The 19,008-nt window shown below is 40.5% G+C and overlaps 1 protein-coding gene across 1 annotated transcript; it reads left to right on the forward strand.

Moving 5' to 3' along the window:
- Positions 1 to 4,038: 4,038 nt before the first annotated feature.
- Positions 4,039 to 12,716, forward strand: areg (amphiregulin). The gene is made up of 6 exons (XM_050051756.1): positions 4,039 to 4,174; positions 4,934 to 5,110; positions 6,090 to 6,312; positions 6,490 to 6,660; positions 8,555 to 8,668; positions 12,399 to 12,716. The coding sequence occupies exons 1-5, from the start codon at positions 4,138 to 4,140 to the stop codon at positions 8,646 to 8,648; spliced, it is 702 nt and encodes a 233-aa protein (XP_049907713.1). The 5' UTR covers positions 4,039 to 4,137; the 3' UTR covers positions 8,649 to 8,668; positions 12,399 to 12,716.
- Positions 12,717 to 19,008: the final 6,292 nt, after the last annotated feature.

Consider the following 19,008-nt stretch of genomic DNA (forward strand, 5'->3'; position numbering starts at 1 on the left):
AATCAACAGCAATGAACACACATAAACATTAACTTACCTCATCTATTTAAGACGTACTTAAAAACACATAAGCATGCACGCACACACACACGGATCCACAAACACACCCACTCAGTTGCATCTGAAATCTCCACATCGTGCTCCCTCTGTGTAACTGTTATTACTTATTGCATAAGTCGTAGTACAGTAGGTTGCTCATGCAGTGAGTAATGTGGTTTATGAAGGCCCCATTAAGTTGCATCCTAGTATGTCCTCTAAGAAAACAAAAAGTTCCATGTGTACCACGTAAACATTTGTTTTGCAGCTCATGGCTGGTTCATGTTATGTTTTCACTGTTACTTTTGTTTGCCATGCTAGCAGTAGGCTTCAAGGGGCGGTAACGTATTGGTTCATTAGCCTGGAATATCTCAACAGCTGTTGGATGGACCGCCATGAAATACAGTCGTGATCAGCAGAGGATGAAACAGAATGACTTTGGTGATCCCTGTTTGTCTTAGTGCTACCAGAATGTAAAGGTTTCCTCTTATCCAGTGAAGTATATCAACATATACATAAATTGGCGCAAACTTTAGTACAGACATTCCCAGAGGAGGAATCCTAATGATCTTCCCCACCCGGCATCATCATGAGGTTAGAATTTATTCTTTGTCTCGACAACTTTTGGTTTCTTTGCCATTACATTTGGTACAGACATTTGAGGTCCGCTCAGGCTGAACTGTAACACCCCCTGACCTTTCCTCCAGCACCATCATGTCAACATTTTCTTTGTCCAATACTTCGGTTTGGTGGTCCCTTCAGCCCAAACTGCACTTTTTTACTCATTTGGTATTAGCAATAATAATAATAGCACGCTTAAATACTAAACTAAGATGGTGAACCTGCTAAACGTTGATATGTTAGCATGCTGATATTAGCTAAAAAAGAATAAGAGAAAAGAATGAGAGACTAACCCTGGATACAGTGTCAGGGAAAGGGCCGCACAAGAGACTCACGGCAGCCAAGTGGCAAACTACCAGTTTAGCTTTCTGCTAACTTGAATGGGGATGAAAATGGTTTAATTGGCGGCTCTTCTAGACAATGAAATGTTACTAGATCTAATGGATCAAATCCTGAGGGTGAGAGTCATTTCACAGGGGCCATGGTGCTCAAAAAAATGTATCGGTTGATATACAGATGTCTCTTTCACATTGTAAGTCTATGGGAAAAATTCGTTTTGGTTAGCCTATAGAAAAAAGTGTCACACACTCTGGCTCCATTTGCATTTCTTTTTTTCTTCGTTGACACTGAAGACGGCCCAAAGGCCAAAACGTCATCCAAATAAAAAAAATGCATATGGAGCCAGAGTGTGCGACACTTGCTTCCTATAATCAAGTCTACTGCCAGAGAGCACCTTGTTACAGTTTTTGGTGTGGGTTACTCTTATATTTAAAAAAAAAAAGTTTTGGGGGGCCTAATGTCATCACGTTGTGACTGAGAAGCTGTAATCCCTGTTTGGCAGCTATGTTAAATATGCTTCAAAGCGCGGTCATGTTCCTGGGTGCTCGGACAGCTTCTCAAAATTGAAGCCAAATCATCTTGATTGCCCCCTGGCTGCTGGCTGCAGTGCCATAGATCATAAACCACTCGACTCCATGTTAGCAGATGAGACATGGGACAAACTAAAAGATCAAAGAGATGGTTTCTGTCATTTTAGGTAGTTCTTATCACACTGATTTATGTTCAAGTGTTCATTTTTCTCATAACTTTGGTTTTAATTTAGTTATTTGATGCTATTAAAAGGCGGTTTTATGTCATGATTGACAGCTGTGTGTGTCAGTCGGTGTGCTAGTGATCAAAGCTTGCGGGTGGGTGTATGGGTGGGAACTTGATACCGCAGCTCCACGCCCTGATCGCTACTGTGCAATTTCTGGCTCCAAATGGTGCCACCAACTTAGACCTAACTTGCTTAACTTAGACCTATTGTCCTCGTTCATTGACACTTTTTGTGCCATCTAGAGGTAGTAGGAGCACAATACACTAATCCCGGTAAAAACAAGATGGGAGCCATCTCTGCCAAGTCAGTCTGCAGCCGATCCCGACACAAAAGTGGACAAGGTCCAAAACCTGATCAGATTTTATGGTTATTTATGATTAATGATGTTTGTAGTTTTATATGGCAACAAATTTGACCAATTTTAGCAACGGTAACAAGATAAGACACTGTCAGTTAAGAAGTACTCGTTTGAAGACACCAGGACTTTAGTATTGTCTTGTTTGAGGACATTGGGACTTTATTAACATTGACAGTGTTTAGTGTTTTTATACTTGTCAAGTCGTACTGATCCCAAATAGCTCGGAGAAATTAACGTGCATACCAAACAAAAGTTCAGGGATATGGATGATATAAATCTGGGCAATCAATTTAAAAGGTTAATCGCTGAGACCAAACACAAATCACAGTTTAATCCCAACAGATACTGAGGTTGTAACCGTTTCTTGCCAATGCATGATTCAAAGTTTTATCCAAATAGATACGGTTGTATTTGTGTATCAAAAATATTCCCTCCTTCACGCCGTTAGCCATGTAGCAGCGTGTGTTTACAGTGGGCGTCTGTTATGAGGAGCTTCTCTCCAGGCTTGTGTCAGACTTTCCACACGTTGATATCACATGTCCCCAATGCCATTACGCATAATCCAAACAATTCGATTCCACAGCCGTTATAAACAAAATGAGTCAGGAGCTCATGGTCATTGTTGAGGCAGAGGAATGAGAGTTCCCAACATTCCTCGCTGGTTTTGAAGGATTCTGCCAGAGCACGGGTGATGGGATAGCCTCAGTGTGCAGACACAACAACATTACCAACACACCCATCTGTGCAGCATCCCCACCCAAGCCTTAAGGTCTCCTCTTTGTTACTGTGTACCGAAATAGTAACATCATTTCATCAAACCACACACACACACACAAAAAGACACCCCGCTGAACAGTGCAAAACATACAGTACTTGGGATATTGACAGATTTAGTGTTTTTAACCAGCGACTGGATAAAAATAGAAATAAAACACTGCTGTTCACTGTTAAAAGCACAATAAAAAGACGGTTTATGTTAAAAAAAAATCTAATCTCGGGAAAAAAAAAGCAAAATTCTGACGTGAATTTGCTTCTATTTGTTTATCATGACCATCTTTAGACCTGCTTCTCACCGTTTGCCCATATCTGTCCATGATACTGACTGAAATCATAAAAACATATTTTATGATCTTTATTATCGCCTTCATTATTTTCTTTATAGTGACCATCTTTGTACCTGGTGTAAAGTGCAGGCGTTTTACTGGCTCCTGGTTTCAGTTTATTACAAACACAAGTGTGTGTATTGTTACCAAGAACATTACATCATTTTTTTGATTGATTTTTTTGGTTGATTTTCATGTTTTCAACAACTTAAACGCATCAAACTGTCCAATAACACTTTGGAAGATCCCAAAATAAAGTAAAAGAAGCTTTAGAATTAGCCCTTTTTCAGTATTTGGGAAGTTGGCACAAGGTTTTCACCTAGTAACAGTGTTATGAGCGTGTTAGTATGTTTGTCACTAATGGATTGACGCTGTAATTATGGCCTAATTCGTGACCATAAAGGGAGCGAGCGGAAGCAATAACAGTTAAAGAAGCAGGAAAGAACATTTGTGTGTGTGTTTTGGAATGGTGACGAGAAACAAGTCAGAATACATCAAACTGTTTTGTGTCTCAATCTCGTTCAGACTTATTATTCCCCGACATAAGCCTTGTCATGTTTGAGAACATGAGGTACAAAATGTGTTGCCTGGGGCAGATTAATCATTAGACACACACACAAAACACACACAGCTTGATTACATGAGCCTCTTGCTTTTTCTGAGATGGACATGCACGTGCACACACACACACACACACACACACACACACACACACACACACACACACACACACACACACACACACACCCTCTCCTTGAGAGGCAGGCGTTGTTCTATAAAAGCTGCACCCAGCGGAGGTAAAGAGAGCAAAGCACAATCTCTATCAGCAGGGGAGAAACACACACTCCAACACACACTCCAACACACACTCCAACACACAGATTAGCACAGGACCGTCATACACACAACACTCTTCCTGGGATATGAACCCTCTCGTCCTCACCTGTCTCCTGTGCTTCGGTAAGTCTGGACTTGTATTCTGTGTGTGTGTGTGTGTGTGCAGAGAGGGTGAATCAAAGAAATGGAGAAAAATGTAAAAAGGTATGAGGACAGGAGGAGGAGGGGGGGGGGGGGGGGTGAAGGAAGGAAGGAAGAAATATCTCTGCAAGTGAGGACTTGTCGGGCAGAAGAGAAATATTCAGGCATTTTAGGGAGAATAATTTGTGTCAGAAGTGTGGCTCTCTGTGAAAAGGTCAACATACTTCAGATACTTAATTAGCCTTTGATTGAGCCTGATTCATCATTGTTCTTGATTGGTGTGAACGATGTGTTCAAGTACAGTGCCGTCCTGGATGTGGACTGGTTGTACTGGTTTCAGTGTGGATAGAGTGTCTAATTTAAAAGCTACCAATATTTTAAGATGAATGGATGAGTCAGCTGTAAATGGGCCAAGATTATATAATACAATGCTTATAGCAAGTAACTAGGCAACCTTAAGTTCCAGGTCACCACAGAAGAAGAATAAATGTCTATTTCTGTCTTTTAAAGAAGAAAACTGAACGTCCTGGATAGGCTTAATTGATTTTATCTCTTCATTGCGACAGGTTCAAGTCTTGGTTTGAGAGAACATGCTCCTTCATGCTCCTACGTACTGGGCGTAGACATAAAACCCACATTAAACTGCATCATATGACTTAAACTTTGACCCTAATTGCTTTTTACTGCTTATCATTGCCATTTGATCTCATGCATTATTCTCTTTATCTGTGTGTTTTACAGTAGTCTCCGGTGCTCTAGGTGCTCAGGAATCTGAGGCCACGTTCTCCGGTGAACTAGCCGGAGTGACCGGGGGTCCGGCCTCCGGGGAGGGCCTCCCGAGTTCGCTGAGTGACGATGACGAGCTGGAAGTAGACGAGGATGTTTCAGGAGGAGACACTGAAAATATCAGCATATTAGGTATAAGTCTTTTCTTCTTGACTGTGAGGTTCTTTATTTCCCTTGAAATGCCGATTATTTTGGGTTGAAGCTCGTATGACACTGTTTATAGAATAGCTAAATCTTAAGTGTTATGTTTCTGAGTGCGACAGAGAAATGAAGAAACAAAATTGGCTGACGATAATCTGTACCTTCTGCATAATGCGACCAGTTTGGCGAAAGTTGTCAAGACATTCTTTTAGAAAAGTACAAAATAAAAAACGCTGTACTAGAAAAGATTCTTAAAGGTCCAGTGTCCATCCAGGGGATTCAGTAGAATGTTGCGGTGAGGATTACAGATTGCAACTTCTCCTAGTTGGAAATCCTTTAGCGTTAATTGTTCAGGAAGTTTTTACCGGTTGCCGCATTCTCCGTGGAGGCCTCTTTCTCTCCAAAACAAATGGACCTGTGATTTAAACCATTAAAAACACTGACTAAAGCACTTTCACGTTAAAGAAAATTAGCGTTTTTCCGACGCTGCTCGTCAGTGAGGGGCTGCTAACTACGGTAGCTGACCTGAAAACATGACTGGCCCTATCTAGAGCCAGTATTTAGTTTGTCCATTCTGGGCCACTGTAGAAACATGTTGGTGCAACATGGCAACTCCATGGATGAGGATGTAAGACTGAAAAAAAATCTTTAAAGAAGTGCAGAAAAAAATGTTTTCCCCATAAACAGACTTTAAATTCAGTCAATGATAGATACAGTTTTCAGGATGGCTTTGTTGGTCATGTAACTATTTTCTTGACTCATAAATCTTTTGTAAATTTTGTTTCACTGTCACAAAAGTAAAGACTGATAACATCTGAGGTTTTTAGTTTTGAGAGTGCATGGAAGACTCTGGTAATGCCTGAATATTCATCTTGAAAAATGATCCGAACATTCGGCCCGGAAACTCCTTTAAGTTTAAACTAAAACGAAACCTCAGCTACAGTTTCACCACCGGTTTCTCCTCTTACAGAGTTACATCCCGGTAAAGATGAGAAGAAGAAAAGAAAGGGCAAAGGCAAGAGGAAGAACAGGCACAGGAGCAAAAGCACGACTCCTCTCAACCCTGCACACACTTTCTTCACTGACACGTCGACTCTCAGCACCACAGAGGACCCCTGCACCTCCACCCACCTGACCTACTGCATCCATGGTTACTGCAAGTTCATAGAGGGCCTTCAGGAGCCAGTGTGCATGTGAGTCGAGCATCACTTCCCTTTGTTTGTTTGTATGCATGTGATTATGAACTCCATGGGTAGTGCAAAATGAAATCCATCCTAAAAGCAAATATATATACATTTATGTGTGCACCAAGTTTAAACCTCTTTGAACCTCATAACCTCACATTGTTATGTTAACTCTTCCCTCTGCAGATGCATGAAGGGTTACGATGGGGAGCGCTGTGGGATCCAAACTCTGGGGACCATTAAAACCAAGTCCGATCAGATCAACAACACCGAGCTGGTGCAGACGGTCTTAGTGATCATCGCTGTGGTCCTGTCGGTCATCAGCTGCACCGCCATCCTGCTCATGACCTGCGCTCAGTAAGTATGCCAATGGCTCGCAGCACTTTAACGCTGCACTTGAGGCTTGTAATGCAGGGGAATCATCTGCTGGCTCTCAGAAGAAACATCAGTGTCTGTAGATAGGAAGCCAGTGAGGGATCATGTGATTGAATTGGTACAAACTCCTCAATCACAGGTGCAAAGATGCTGATTCATGTGAACCTCAATGGAAGTCTAAACCCAGCCTAGGCTAACAAAGGTGGCACTGATAAGCACAGTGTACACGTGGGAGTTTTGCCAATTACTGTAGATAAAGCGAGAAGATAAGGGGAAAAATTTCATAATGAAACTGACGAAATGTAGTGAAAGGTTGTCAGACAAGTCAAAATATAACTGAATACATCAATAAATTATATTGATTAATAATCATTTGTAAAAAAAAAAAAATGAAACACATACCAAGATCGTACTTTTCCTTTAACCACCATCAGTAAATCAAATAATTTAAAATGTATTACTTATTTTACACTTCCACTTAACTTTACTACTTCATTTTAAGTCATATTTTGAGGGTTTCTGTATTAGGTATGGAAGCATTTTAGAATTTCATGTCACAGTTATCCTGACCAAAATAACCAATATTCAAAATATTATCCTAAAAAATCGGCAAAACTTGACTGTAAACTGTGCAAAACAGGGTCCTTGCTGCAGCGGCCGCAGATTCAATTCCACCCCATGGCCCCTTGCTGCATGCTGTCCCCTTTCTCTCTCCCCCTTTGACGCTTTACAATTATCCTGTCATGAAAAGGCAACAAAGCAAACAAACAAACACAAAAAAGACAACAAAAAAAAGCAAAGTAAACCTTGCCTAAAGCTCTGAAATTGGCATGAAAACATACAGAAGTCACTTTACCTTAAATTTTGTCAAGAAACGGTTTTGGCTGTCTCATCTTTCTTTTTTGTATAAAGCATCATGAACACAAGGACTGGTTTGCATGCTATGTGCAGTGTGGATGTTCAAATTTTTTACTCAAAACTCACAACACCATCTACACCAGATCACAAGATACTGGTTATCGGTGTGACCTGCTTTTCTCTCCTGCTTTGGTATCACTTTTCACAATAGTTGGAGATATAAAGAGATAAGACCTGATAGTTCAGTAATAAAGCCCCTCTCTTCTATTTTATTCTTTAAAACTGGAAGCTTTAAGCAAAAATGCACAAGAGCAACCACCCACACCCCTGCGGATCTCAACATAACACACATTACAGTCCGCACATCCTGCCCATAAACACTTCTTGGCATTCGAACACACTGACACATCAAAAGCACATTAACACACCCGAACACACCCACACCATACAGCTATTGCTCACCACCTTCACAGGCTGGACTCGATGACTTCCACAGCTTTCATGTCTCATTCTTACTTTTATTGTCGACTTTTCATTTTACCGTAAATTGTGTCACGTCAACAAACGTATGTGTTACTCACTCTTTATTTTAAACTGCCATCTGTTGCTTTCCGTAATGGTATGACAAGTCATCTACTGAATAATCACAGTTCCTTATCAGTGTGTAACCAAATAACAGCTATTGTTGGAATCTGGGACAAAGTCAATAGTCCGCTTCTTTACAGTCACAAGCAGCTGAAGTACTTAAGAGGGAGAGGTAAAGAGAAAACAGAACTTGTTACTGTGAGAGCGAAACTCCGTGATGATCTTCGCCCTTCATAAGCTGCAATCCATAGAAATTACTGCCATAAAATAATAAGAACACGCCTTGAATTTCATTTTTTGTCTAGACAGGATCAAAGCTATGCAACTGACTCTGCATTTCTGCCTTTCAAAACAACTTTTACTGAGATCATATGATAATCATGAGAATTATAGCCTACTTGGCTTTTATACTCATACTGAATGTCTTTTATAGTTACAGATCACATAAAAATTTCTTGGCATCCTACCTGGGAACTGGGACGGAGCAGGAGAAGCTACAGAAACCCATCGGGGACGTTGTGGTGTGAGGGCGTTGAGTTACGATGAGGTAGGTGTCATTGAGGTCCTGATTAAATTGTGTGCGCACAGTCACTGTTCTTCTTAATTCATACTGAGTTATGCATCAAATCCACTAAACTCTGATGGTTTTCCATTCATAAACATCTCAACACCAACAACATGAAAACTTTGATTGACAGTTTGCGAGCCTAGCAACCGTAAAGCTGTCAAGCTTTGGATTTCTCGTGTTAAAATAGTGTTTGGATGGTGATTCCCCTTTTTCACCATCTCCAAAACCAAAAATACAAGAGTAACAGAGTATTTAAACAGTGTATTTGTCTGCTCTAACGTAAGCTGCAAATATTAGCATGTCTGGCCAACAAGCTAACTACTCAACCCAACTGCCAGAAAAAAACATTGGCATTTTACGTTTCTGCCACGTTTCTGCTACATTTGTCATTATGTAACAGATACACTGGAAATCTGTTTCAACAATGCTGTGGTTAACTTGTGGTTAGGTTTAGGCACAAAATCTGCTTGATTGTGGTTAGGAAAAGATCACATTTTGCTTTACAATACCGGTTTTAGTGGTGCAATCTCAGGAGGAAAAGCAGCAATGTCTCCGTAAGAAACAATGGCTTTTTGTGGTACTATCCTCGCTGACAGAAACGACTCCCTTAAACACATTCTTTATTTTGTTTGTTTGTTTGTCTTGAACAGTGTTCTGCTTTAGTCTGCTCCTTGGCAGCCATCTTGCCAAGGTGACACGCCATCTACCGTCCCCTCCACCTCACAATAACAAAGTCAGCTCATATAGTACATCACTGTAGACACGTTGATTTGATATGATATGTGTAAAACATGCAAATGTAGCATATTCATGGTTTGCAGAAACGTACAATGCCAACATTTTCTACCGGCAACTCGGTTGTTCTACTACAATAACAGCATCAGACTGTTGCCTCCAATTAAATCTCAGCCTGTAGATCAAACAGTCGGCCATTAGCAAGTTAGTTATTTACAGACTGCTCTTAACCTGATGATACCTGGTGATAAGATATATCAGGCAACTGTGTGACGGTGATCAACCGTAATTTATCAAAGTATCGCAAATGCTTCGGTTCAAGCAAGGTCGCAAAACAATTATTAGACATGTCTATAAAACAAAACTCTGCTAAATGAATAAATGCATAAACACCTGTTAAAAATATAGTCTAGTATAGTTTTTACCTCTGGCGATTACATTTAAGCTTCAAAAATCATAAAAGTGGTGTTCATTTTGTGGAGATTATCTGCCTGAACAAACGTGTAAGTGTCATAATCTTTGCTTGCCACAGAGCTGATTTTCTGCATAATCCTAAATCCAATGGAAAAATCCCGTTGACTTTTTGTCAAGGGAGCCAGCGCGAAGTTCACTCTCAGGCTGGCCTACACCTAAACTCCATCCCTGCAGCACTGCTGGGACCAGATGAAAACCAAGTCATGGTGATGCTGCGTTAGTGCCGCTTGTGCAAACAATATGGTGATGCTGTGAGAAGGACATGCAATCAGGCGCACCTGTATTTCCAGTGCTGTATATTTTGGTGATGTATTTCTTCAAAAAAGTCTTGCTTAAGTCCTCAAAGGGCGGTGTCAGGCCTCTGCTCACGTGAGCCTTAAGCCAAACAGGAAGGAGTGGGCTGAGAGAGTGACAGAAAAGCCCGTACGCCTGTTGTTGTTATTGAACACAGCGAGTTGCATCACGCAAAGAGGAATCCCCGCTAGAGGAATTAGTCTGGATTAGCCTGGGGGGTGTCTCGGCCTGTCCCATCTCTGCACTGCATACCAGCGTAAAGAAAAGCCACACGCTTGATCATACACATTCACCCGTGTGTCCAAACAATAACAGCACACTGACACACTGACTCTACACGCAATGACCCTGATGTAACACCTTAATTGTTCTGCTTACATGAGGTCGGAGCTCACTGAGCAACACACACACGCACACAGACCTCACGTGTTCACATAGAAACTTTATCCTGGAGACAAACAATGCGGCCGTGCAGCATTCTCCTCGTGGCTGCACGTCACTCAGTGTCCACCCTGAGAACATCAAGCCTGTCTCACACATACAGTAAAGACTGAAGAGCTGAAACCAGTGTAGCATTTACACTCCATAACTGTAACTGTAAAACTTTTTCTTTTAAATTTTAAATTGTTGGCTCTAGAATGCAGCGCCGCAGGTTACAGGTTACAGGTTACAGTCTCACTTACTGACTAGATTCATTATGCAGAGTGGTTTGCAGAACTGAATCGTTTGATAAATGTAATAAATATGACTTTAGCCATCATATCTATCAAACTGCAGCGAGTACTGTAGGTCTAAGCTGATTCAGGACGTTTGTCTGTAAACTGTGGATTTTTCTACAAACACAAATTTATTCCAATAAAATTGCTTTTAAGGTGCAACAATTACAAAGAGAATCTGTGTTTAGTGGCTTTAAAAACTATCTGTATAAGTGATTTTACTTAGTCCTGACAATCTTTGAGGTGGCAACCAAAATGTATATAGACAAAATCTACATAAATAGCCTAAACCAGTAGTTCCCAACTGGTCCAGCCACGGGGTCCAGATTTCTCCTCAGTCATTAGTTCAAGATCCACTCATTTTAATATATTCAGCATCATCCTTGCTTTTGGCCATGTTGTTGAGGTAGTTAGCTGTCCCTGTTAAGTAATTGTCCATTAGTCACTCACTCTACAGCAGGAAATACTTGGAAATAAAAGCTTGGTGCTGGAAATTCACTGTACTCCAAAATTAAACGTGTTTTTTATTAACTTGACACGTTCGCAAGTCACTTGCAGTCCATTCAGAATGGACCCACGACCCACTTTTGGACTGCAACCCATCAGTTGGGAACCACTGGCCTAAATGATTGGCACTGTAAAGTACCTGTGAGGCAGTGGCACGGCCAAGGGGTGGCCGGGAGTGGCCCACTGGCCCCCCTCACAAAACAAAAAAAATTAAATATAACTGGAGGCTTTTGTGTTGTCTTTTTTTTAACTTGAATAAACTTGTTCCCAGTTTTGTTCCTTACAATGAATATACTCCTTTAAATCAAAGCTGTTTTGTCTTTTAGGGAAAAGGACAAACAACCTGTTTGAAAAACAATGAATTGTCTAACATACACAGATACATCACACAGTTAGACAGGATTGTTGTGGAACTCAAAATGTTAAATGCTAATTATCTGCATATCAGATGATAAGTAACACTGACTGTAAAATAAGACACCTTAACTCTTATATCCAGATAGATTTCAACTACCCTATATATTATAACAGTAAAATCGAATTCCTGAAAGTCACATTATAACTTTTGGTTTTGGTGCCACCTAGTGGTTTAATAGGGCGGCCAGATTGAGCCACTGAAAATCTTGGGGTGGTGCACGAAACCCAAAAGTCATAACTGAATTTCAGGATTTCTATAACACTGTTGTAGTAGACTAGTTCACAAAACTAGTTGAAAAGTTTCGACTAGTTGAAAACTATGTCAGTATGAGAGTTAAGCAATTGTATCAGGGTGGCCATGGCCCCCCTGGCCCCCTCCTGGGGCCACCACTGGTGCTTACCCAAGATTTTCCTTGCCCCATCTGGACTTCGAAAAATTTCTGGATGTGCCACTGTCCTTTAAGCTGTTTTTAATAGCAATGTTGATACAACATAGTTTTGCCTCTACATAAAATACATGTTTCTGTGTTTATGTATTTATTGACTTTCTCTCCATCTCTCCTCAGCCAGCTGCACAATTGGAAGACGAAGCGGACCAGAGGAGTCTGAGGACCTGAGAAGGCAGTAGACTGCTTCATTAGATGCTGTGTCTAAAACACACTGTCAAGAATTTGTTAGAATGTAATTTATTTAGTGTGATTATTTATTGCTAACGACTGTATGAATGTTTGTATGTTGGACTTGTTATGATGTCTGTTATGTGCAAAATATGTGCGGTTTGGTTTTATTTATTGCACTGCTGTTGTTATAGGTCAGAGAAACGCTCTTCATCTCACTCTGGAAAAGGGATGGAATTTGATCACCAATAAAGTGTCTCAGTGTTATGTGCAAGAGTTATTTATTTATGCACGGGTTTTGTGTTTACATTCCCATCGGTGGATGCACCCCATACCTCTGCGGCCTGCTCACACAAACACCTCGGCCTTTTAGCCAAACACAGATTGAGCAGACGAGAATAACCCTGAGGGAGGCTCTGTGTGACATCAGCCAGGAATTCAGAGAATCATGAGAGCAACACAAAAGAATGAGAAGCTGGAAGGTCTTTTTATGTGCGTGTGTGACAAGCAGAATTTATGTTGTCTCTGCGTTTGACTCCTGCAAAATAAATCATCTTATTCTTAAAGAAAACACATATTCTTAAACTCTACACTGTCATTACACCAACCACTGTGGTGCCATGGCACTGCAGTGTTTTCAGCAGTGGAGTGACGTCCAAAGCTTTGTGAATGGGTAGATGACATGCTTTCACACAGGTGCAATGGCTCTGAGCTATTTTGGGAATGCCCAGGTAACTTGTAAGATGTCTCCCAACACAAATACAAACAAAAGGCTTGATCATGATTAGAAGGTTCAGGACAAAAGAGGTATAGAATAGACACAAAGAGGGCAGCACTTAAACACAGGTAGACACAGGTTTGTTAATGCGCAGCACAAAGAGAGAAAATGCCATAAAAGAAGATAACTGGATTTCAAGCTTAACGTTGACCTTCAAAGAAGAGAGTTGCTATCCAAACAAACTTCTGTCTGCTATTTAATGTCTCTGCAGTTTGAAGTATGACTTGACTCTATTATTGGAGCTGTGTGAGAGTTATTAGTAGAGAAATATTCATCCCCAAAATAGCTGGCAGGTCTCATTAAAGTCAAGTTTATGATTTACATACGCCGCTTTGGAAAACAGAGCTAGATGGTAAACAAACATGGCAGCACACCGGTAAGGTAAGACAACACGTTTACATGTCGTTTTCCATATGTTCTCTGACATTTATCCTAACGATATGAGGCGGTCTGTGTGGAAAAAAGCTTGTTTAGTGGACTAACTTTGCACTTGAAGTATGCCCGTTCACTTATGTTTTAACAGGTCTGACGCTACTATGCGCCCCGGCTGTATCTAGGCTAACGGCTAACATGCTAACTATTATTTTTATGTCACTAGTCACTTGAAACAAATTTAGGACAATCGGAGACGGGTTGAAATAAACCGAAATTTCCCTTTAAGGTACGTCCTCACCATATTTCTTTTCCTAAACCTAACCTCTGAAACTTTATGTTAATAACATGAGTGGACATTCACGTCATTCGTGGGGTGCTAATTCTCAGGATATCATACTAACTGTTGTGTGTACATTTTCATAGGATATCATACCTTTCTATGAGGATATGTTAATTTATTGTATGTAACTTACCAAAACACATTGTGTGTTAAACAGTTCTTAAAAAAACATTTGATTGCATGTCCTTCCTCTTAAAACATTTGAGAAGATGATTTTAAAGTATTTAAAATGTAGAATTGTTCACGTCCATGTTTACTTACTTGCTGTCATCTTCTTCACTGATTTTGCTTTTGTATTGCAGCATATTTTGGCACGCTACCGCCAAATATGAATCAGTGGAATAGTGTGAAACCAATCAAAAAGCATTGCCCAGTTACACTTTAGTTTTTGTATGAGATATAATTGATTGATAAGTGACCTTAAGAGGTGCTGGTAGGTGGATTTTGTGAACATCTGTCAGAGCCAGGTTAGATGTTTCTCCCTGTGCCCGGTCTTTATGCTAAGCTAAGCTAACTAGCTATGCCAAAACTTTGAGTGTATTTTCCAAAATGTCAGACTAGCTCTTAAAAAATTTTGACTCTGACTCACCTGCCAGGATAAAACAGTTTCCAGTCACCTTTATAAAACAAGATTTCACTCAATGAGTGTGTGTGTGTGTGTGTGTGTGTGTGTGTGTGTGTGTGTGTGTGTGTGTGTATGTGTGTGTGTGTGTGTGTGTATGTGGGTGTGTGTGTGTCATCACGTCATGAGTAAGTGAGGGAAAGGTGAGGCAAGGTGGGCAGCTCATCCAACACACACACAGGTGATGCAAGCCCAGGTAAACATTTACTCTTGTGTGTATGCGTGTGTGTGTGTGTGTGTGTGTGTGTGTGTGTGTGTGATCTCCATGGCAGAAATGGCTTTTTAAACACACCAAAAACATTCATAAACAGCCGTGCATTCATCCATTCTACAAAATCCGCTAATAAGGGTGTGGTGAGCTTTGATAGTTTCGATGGCACCGAGGTGGGCCCGTGAGCCTTTGTTGGTGACCATGGAAACAGAGTAAACAAACGGGCAGATGGTTGGTCAGTGATAATTCACTTAGAGCTCAAATAAAGGACATGCTGGAATTTCCTGGGTGTGGTAACATTTTTTCTTCACCCTCACAGGAGAGCAGGTTAGCTGCCAAGGTAAGTATTTTTTCTAGTTGTAACGTCCCACACACACACACACACACACACACACACACACACACAATTCTATTTCAGCAAGATAACACAGGTTGTCACGCAGCAGCAGCATGCTTTACGGATGGCACAGTCAGTTGGCCCACTACTTTGTTCCAGACTAAAATATCTCAACAGCTATTGGATGGTTTGCTGTGAAACCTTCAACACTTGTTCATGGTCCTCAGAGGATGAATCCTACGGACCTTGGTGATCCCCTGACTTTTCCCGAAGCGCGTCCATGAGGCTCACATTTGTGATTTTGAGTGAATTATCAGGAAATTTGGAATCAAGAGTCACGGTCTCCTCAGGATAAAGTGATAACTTTCCTCTGGCGGCATTATTAGTTAAAATTTTTAATTTTTCGTTTTACAAATACCAGCCAAACTAATAACATTGCCATCAACCTCAGCTGTAAATTGTTTTTAGTGTTGTTTAGTACATGTCACATTGCTTACATGCTACAGTAAGACGTGTCAGCATGTCAAAGCCTCACTGAGCATGACAAACTCTTTGTTCCTTTTTTAATTTAATATCATGTAATTGGGACTAATAAGCATGAATCCCACCCAGTTCTGAGGAGAAGTAGGCTTCCAAGTACATGTGTATTTTTCTTCATTTATCACTCAGACTATAGGCAGAAAGTAAGTAATATGTTTGAGAGGGATGTCCCTCTCATCATGTCCCGATGATCCTCGGATCGGGTATTAGCACCAATCACGTTATTTTTACAAAATCGGAATCTGTAATAAAAGATCGGAGGAATCAAAACAACAAAAATGGCCAGGTTTTTCATCTATGTTGTTCATTGTTGCCTCTGCTTTCCAATGTACAGGGTTCCTACACATTTGGAATTTCAAAATTCCATACTTTTCCATACCCTAATTTCCAGACTTCTTGGCATTTTTTCAGAATATGCGACATCTGAGTAAATATATCAGTGTATCATATTCCACATCATATTTAATTATTGTTAATAGGCGATTGTAGCCAAGTACCATAATGGCATGCAAATAAAAACTCAGGTAAGTTCAGTGTCTGGGCTGAGGCAAAAATGTTGGGACTCTGGGTGCAAGCAATGCAGTAACGAGAGGTCGGTGTTTTTTCCTTTCATGTGGCTCAGAATCGCCTTCTCCCCCATGTTGGCGATGTCAAACGATTTCACACAAAGCTTGCATCTAGCTCTGTGTGTGAATTGGGAATCCTTGGCCAACCAGTATTTATATACGGTATTGTCAAGCCATCCATCCAAAAACCTGCATCTACCCATTGTGAACCACGTGAAACTCGTCTTCTTGTCGAAGGTGCAGTGTTGGAGTGAAACTTGATACCTGGGGGGCTGGAGGAGGGTCATGGGGCAGCGGACTGGACATACCACTTGTCAATCAGGTAAAAGGGGCGGTATGTTTTCTGAGACGTTTGCTCTCACACAAACTGTGCTTGGCCCGGCATAAAACACGATCCGGATTGATTAAATTATTTTTGGAAATACCTAATTTTCTATTTTAGAAAACAGTATTTTAGAACAGTGGTAATAGTCTGGAAACATAAATATTTTTCCATACTTTATTTTTCATTTTCCATACTTTTTAATACCTGGAAATTGATCAAATTTATTTCCATACTTTTCCATACTTTCCATACTTGCGTACGAACCCTGAACGTATAATACTTCCAAACTGCTGACATTTTGGCTGCCATTAGCATGCTGGCTGTCCATGCCAAAACAACAAGTTATCTGTCTGAACGTCACTCCCCCGCCTGCCCAACGTTAACACACTCACCTCATATGACAGGGCCTGCCATAAATGAGTGTGTTCACGTTTGGCAGGCAGATGGGCAGCTAGTAACGGTAGCAAAATGTCAGCAATATTGAACTTTTATACATTGGAAGGCGAAGGCAGTACAACAGCCACTTGTAAAATGGGCAAGTCTAGCGGTTTGCGAGGGGGAAAAGACATAGTTCATTTCAACACAACCAATTTGATATGCCATCTGCAAAGGAAACATTCATCACAGCATGCCGAGTTCGAGGCAGCAAGTAAAAAGCCACAGAACCAACCGACATTGGCAGAGGCTTTGAAAAGGAAATAGAAATTTCCCCAGGACCATGATAAAGCCAAAAAGATCACAGCCAAGATAAACAAACCTTATGGGACAACTTGGATGCATTCTTTTTTTTTTCTTTCTTAATGCTTTGCAAAGTATCGGATCGGACTCGGTATCGGACTCAGCTTCAAAATAAAGGACTCTGTATTGGATCGGATGCAAAAAAAATGTGATTGGGACATCCCTAATGTTTGACAAGAAATGGTGTATGAAACAAAATAGGACTGGTTTTGATCTTAAGAGATGTAATAATGATGGAAAGAGCTATAGTCCTGCTTTTATTTGAGGTTAAAGGAACTGTACACAATATTCAGACCATTAACAGAGGTGGAAACAACATTTGCTAAAAAAAAAAAAAAAAGATTAGTGGAGTGGCCTCCTGTTACTGCTCAATCATTTAACATGGCCACCGAAATCAAGTGGCCAGCGCTTCACGGAAAATCTAGCCAGCCACTGACTCAGCCACCTCCACTTTTAGAAAACCTCTGAGTCATAGATATGCTCTGAATATTATAAAGACCTTTTTAAGTTGACTTTTTTGACTGATTACTAGCCAAAATTTTCTCCAAAATCATGATCATATATGTAGAGCAATGTTTTACACATGTGGGACTCCCACAAAGGGCCACAAGATAAACCTGAAAGGTTCTGAAATCATGAAGAGGATAGGAAATTTATAAAGAAAATCTTTCTGCTTCACAAATTTGTGTTGATCTTTTCAGACTTTCCTCTAACCTTTGCTTCCTTTTCCCAACTTGTGAATTAATGGGCCATTTTACCTCTTCAGGGATCCCAAAGCTAAGGGTTGGAAACCACAGATGTACAGCTATGTTGTCAGTTTTGTCTAATGTGTACCATTTTTACTGAACTATTGTAAATGTGGATTTCAGGAAGACTGGGTATTCATGTAACAAAGCTACTTAGGATAAAAAACAAACAAACAATAAACATGACATTTTCTATCATCTGTTATTATCAGAGCTAGGTTTTTTAATTATTAAAGTTATTTTCAGTTCTGTAAAGTGAAATAATCTCGACTCTCATCTGAGTGACATCTCCTCTCTGTATTACTGCTCCTCAACTCCAGCAGAGAGCACCACCTAGTGATGCAGCATGAAAACTGAGCATCAGTGCCACATTTACAGTAAGTCCCAGGTCGTGAGGACTGCATGTGTACAGTAGATGTAACTGGTAGTCTAAGCTGAATTCTGTGTGACAGGAAAAGCCCACAAGAATTTAAAGTGGGGAGCAAATATTGCAGAGACAAATGGGTTCCTTTAGCACACAGTAATGAAAGAGAACGGCAGTATTTAAGATAAGAGACAAAGAAGCTGGTGAATAATTCCTCTAAATATGTTACTGTGCCAGATTTGATTACAACGGCAAACATTTCCTTTGAATGTGTTTGATGTGTGTTCACTGTTAATGTCTCCTTCAGTATTTGATTAAAGGCACTTTTGCAACACTTGTGTGACATGTTGCACGTTTCCTGTCGGGGGTCTTTAAAGACGACGTGTGAATTTGTCTCTTGTGGTCTGAGCAAGTACACCATCAGCAAGATCTTTTTTTTTCCGCCTTATGATTCAGAACATAATGTTCTCTGCATTGAAATTACTGTAATTGTCTCCTGCATGAAGCATTTTAGCTTCATCTACAGTCACATGACCTACGGAGGAGAAAGACAAAAAAAGAAAACGCTCTGTCATGTTTACTGAGACATCAAAGGTTTTTAATTTGGACGCTGCTCT

This window comes from Epinephelus moara, chromosome 8 (genome assembly GCF_006386435.1).
Source record: "Epinephelus moara isolate mb chromosome 8, YSFRI_EMoa_1.0, whole genome shotgun sequence".
In the NCBI taxonomy this organism is placed as follows: Eukaryota; Metazoa; Chordata; class Actinopteri; order Perciformes; family Serranidae; genus Epinephelus; species Epinephelus moara.